General features: G+C 35.7%; 1 protein-coding gene across 1 annotated transcript; it reads right to left on the bottom strand.

The window, feature by feature from the left end:
- Positions 1-1,868: 1,868 nt before the first annotated feature.
- Positions 1,869-3,535, bottom strand: LOC108570688 (coilin-like). Its single transcript, XM_017932585.1, has 6 exons — positions 3,303-3,535; positions 3,037-3,239; positions 2,470-2,950; positions 2,289-2,355; positions 2,125-2,230; positions 1,869-2,038 (listed from the first exon to the last, which is right to left on the bottom strand). Exons 1-6 carry the CDS (start codon positions 3,533-3,535, stop codon positions 1,869-1,871), a joined length of 1,260 nt encoding a protein of 419 aa, XP_017788074.1.
- Between the last annotated feature and the right edge of the window lie 356 nt (positions 3,536-3,891).

Raw genomic sequence — 3,891 nt, 5'->3', positions numbered from 1 at the left:
TCCCCTCGTCCTGATTATTAATCCGAGCGACTGAAACGTTCAGCTCGCGCTGGTTTTTCTCTTCGAACCTGTTATACCCACGTTGGCGATTAGATTCACCGGCAAAGGGCGACGCTCACCGAAACGCTAACGCGGATTTAATTGCGAGAGTATCCTTCGAGAATGGAGTTATCGAGAACAAACGTTTCCTGACCACCGATTAAATCTGGAGGCCGAATTATGTTCGTTTCTCTACGGCCGCGTTGATAATTAAACGATACAAATCACGTTACTCTCCGAAGATAATGGAAGCTTTTAAATCAAATCACATTTCGATCGATCTAACTTCGCTATTGTGTACTTGTCATCCCCGCTAATGAAATCGTGATGGATTCACTGCAACGAAGCTCGTTTCGTGTATCACAGCGCTAAATAGAGTTCAGCTGAAAAAAAAACAGAGTTAAAGAACTGGGATGTTTTTTTTTTTTTTTTTAACGAGGAAATACGATGAAATTTTAACAGCGTTCGTTTTTTTCTTCTTCTTTTTTTTCGTTTCGTCAGTCGTAGCTTTTGTCGTTGATAATGGAAACCGTAAACTCGTGAAAAGGGAATACGTGAAACTTTGTACCGCATGCAGGTACAAAGAAAGAAACTTAAGTCGGAGGTAAAAGAAACGTTAGGTCTCTGTGGCATATGCATGCACTAAAAGAAAGGAGCTCTAAAGGCCAGGACTTCCTCTTTTTCTTTTATAACCTTCCTTCTTCGCTCTACTTCGTCCTCGTCACGTCAGCTGTACACGTATACACCGATGCTCCGAGAGAAGTTCACGTTCGAGAGGGTAGAAACACGGAACGGAGTGTTCTCGTTCGATCTTCCATTTGTCGACTCGTTAACTTCGTTCAGGTTGATTGTAGCAAGAGCTGAAAACAGTTGCCGGCACGATTTCGTCGATCGATTTCGTTGTATTCGATTCTGTAATAAAAATAGATTGTATTCAGGCACGTTTTTTTTATTATTTCTATAAATAATCAAGAATATATTTTCTCTCGTACTGTATCCTTCTTAGAAACATTTAGCTGAGTGATTTTTCTGTTTTTATACTATAGAATTCTGCGGAATCTATGAAACGAAATAAGTACGTTTGAAATTACGCGCGGTTCCCCGAAGCGCGGGATTCTAAAATGTTTGAATCTCATTGGCCGAATCAATTAGCAAGCAGCCAATGAGAGTGAATCCGCGCAGAGAGACGAACCGAAGCGCGACGTTATGCGCACTTGTTCGTAACTTTTAAAGCGGCGTGGATGTTGCAAAAAAAGTGGTTTTAAAAATGTAACAAAAAGTGATTAACGAAGCGTAGTTGGACGAAATATTTGTTTTACGAGATACAACGAAAGTCTGTTTATACCGTGGTGTGTTTTTGCGATAAATTTTAGCGGTTTAGTGTGCTTTTTTCGCGATTAAATATTCGCGAAAGTAGAGGTGAAAATATTAACAATGTAATACGGGGTTGACACAACCACGCGCAAGGACTAGTTGCACTTGAAATTTAGCAATCGCGGTAGCGTCTCTTATTCTTCGGTGCTTTTTCGTTATTAGTTCGGTATTAATTGCTTCGTCTAAGTGAAATTCGTGAAATTTAGTGTGCCCAGCTACGACGTAAAGTGATATTTAGTGGAATTGTGCGGTAATTTCGTGACAATCGTTGGATACTTTTCTCCCCAAGAATGACGCAACCAAGCCTTCGAGAAAAAGGTAATTCGTACATACTCGATTATTTTAATATATATTATTCGTTAAAATGAAAAGGAAGTAGTACATTAAAACATTCCACTTACAACGTATAAAAGTACGTGTTTAAAAACTTTATATATAAACGTCTTAACATCTAACTAATTAACACAATTTGTGGGAGTATCTGAACTTGAATTACACGTAGACACAATTCGTGGCGTCATTATTTGTGAATAATTTAATGTAATTGTGTCGTTCACAATTCGTTCTTCTTCCTTTTCTATAATTGTGAATTTTCCTACTGGTACTTGCAACTCTGATAAGCCTTCTGCAAAACGAAATATATTTCATTTAGAAATACTAAATTCACTCAGGTCTTAGTAGAATACGTATGAACTGTATGAAATCACGCACGCAGTACTTTCAGGGTGTACAGTGATGATAGTGGGTAATAAGATAACACCTCTCCTTCGATAAAGTTTGATACTTGTGGTGTCCAATCTGATCCAATTTTCAACATCTAAAAATTCACTTGATATTCATTCCTAGTAGAAACTAATTGTTCAACTAGTACTTACTTTAAACGCTATAATATCTTTAACTTTTGGTTTTTCTGTCAAAAGTGGATAGGATTCGTAATCTTTACTCGATGGATTTTTTTCTTCTTTTATATTTTTATTTGGATTCTTTCCTTCTACTTCTTCATGTGGATCTTTTTCTTCTACTTCTTTATTTGTATTTTCTTCTTCTAATTTTTTATTTAAAACTGTGTTCTCATTTTTGTTGTCAGGGGAAATAATAGACTGCGTTTCTTCTTCAAACATGGGCTCTACTTTGTCTGGCTTCTTCACCTTCTTGTTGGTAAAAGTAAGTGGAGTAGAATTTTGTCCTAATGACAATAAATTAGCAAGTTCCCAAGGTGGTGATAGCTTAGGTGTGTTAGAACCATTCACTGTTTCTGCATGATCAACTTCCTTTTCTGTAATGTCCACATGATCTGTATTATCAAACCGAATATGTTTGCCAGATGGAATGATACGTATATCTGCAATCCTGGGTTTTCTCGATTTGTCTTCTTCTATTTCCTGTCGCTGAGTATTTTTCTTTTCCTTCTTTTTACGTCGTGCTCGTATTCTTTTTGGACATGTCATATTTTCCATTGTATTAATAGCTACCTCATCTCTAATAGCTATCTCGCTACTTTCTATTTCATTAGATACCATGGTAATGTCTGGAATATCTAAAGATTAAAAATACTTTTACATAAAATACATCTTTTCTACACTGCTTGACAGAATAAACTTATCGATTAGTTTAGAACCTAACCATTTTCAAATAAGTTTGTATTCTTATTAAATACTATTTCTGGAACTGGGTTTGATAAAATTGGAGATAGGTTAGCTTGCAATTGTTTATGTTGAACAGTGTTTGTATTTCTCTTTGACTGTATGAAACTTTCATCTTCCGGTAGCTTTAGAATAGTCCTACATAATTCTAACCCAATATCCAATCCAGATCCAGGAGAAACCCTGCAATACTTCGACAAATATAACACTATCCTTTTTACACAGTTTCACTGTATAAACACTTACAAGATCGTTTCATTTTCCTTCAGAATACGTATGTCCTCGTTAGGTGGTAAATATTCGGTTTCGTTTAACAGCAAATGAAACGGTTGTTTGATTTTAAACAATTTCATGATATGTTCCATCACATGATTGATTTTTAACATTTTTGTACCATCGATGAAAACCCAACAGTAACGGCGTACGTCATCGTAAAATTTATCCAAATTGAGTTTAATGCGAAAATTTGATGGACTCATTTCTACTTTTTAGGTTATGTTCAATAATGTTGATAAAATTCCGCGAAATTTCTTACAACCGAAAAGTAGTCGTTGCGAAACGTATTGATTGGTAAAGCAAACCTGTAGCTTTATACAGACCTTAAGGTCTAAAAGTGGGAGATATAGTTAGCCAATCACGATAGAATAAAGCTTTCGCACTTGCTCTTTTACGAACGATAAATGAGCGATCTATGGTGGTTTCCTTCTTTTTCATTTCATTCAAAAATGTTTGGATTTCCTAAGTCTTTTATTTTACTTTTCACTTTTCTAAGTCTTAAAGAATATTAACGCATTTCCTGAGATTTGTAATAACATTTTCGCTTGGAAATTAACAT

The sequence above is a fragment of the Habropoda laboriosa genome, unplaced genomic scaffold (assembly GCF_001263275.1).
Source record: "Habropoda laboriosa isolate 0110345459 unplaced genomic scaffold, ASM126327v1 scaffold15, whole genome shotgun sequence".
NCBI classification, from domain to species: Eukaryota; Metazoa; Arthropoda; class Insecta; order Hymenoptera; family Apidae; genus Habropoda; species Habropoda laboriosa.
Note: the sequence above shows the minus strand (reverse complement) of the source record. Positions and strands in the feature narration are given on the sequence as shown.

Coding starts and splice junctions, on each gene's coding strand:
- LOC108570688 (XM_017932585.1), bottom strand. CDS start 3,535: ATGAGTCCATCAAATTTTCGCATTAAACTCAATTTGGATAAATTTTAC. Junction 3,240..3,302: donor AAGGAAAATGAAACGATCTT/GTAAGTGTTTAT, acceptor GAAGTATTGCAG/GGTTTCTCCTGGATCTGGAT. Junction 2,231..2,288: donor AAGATATTATAGCGTTTAAA/GTAAGTACTAGT, acceptor GTGAATTTTTAG/ATGTTGAAAATTGGATCAGA.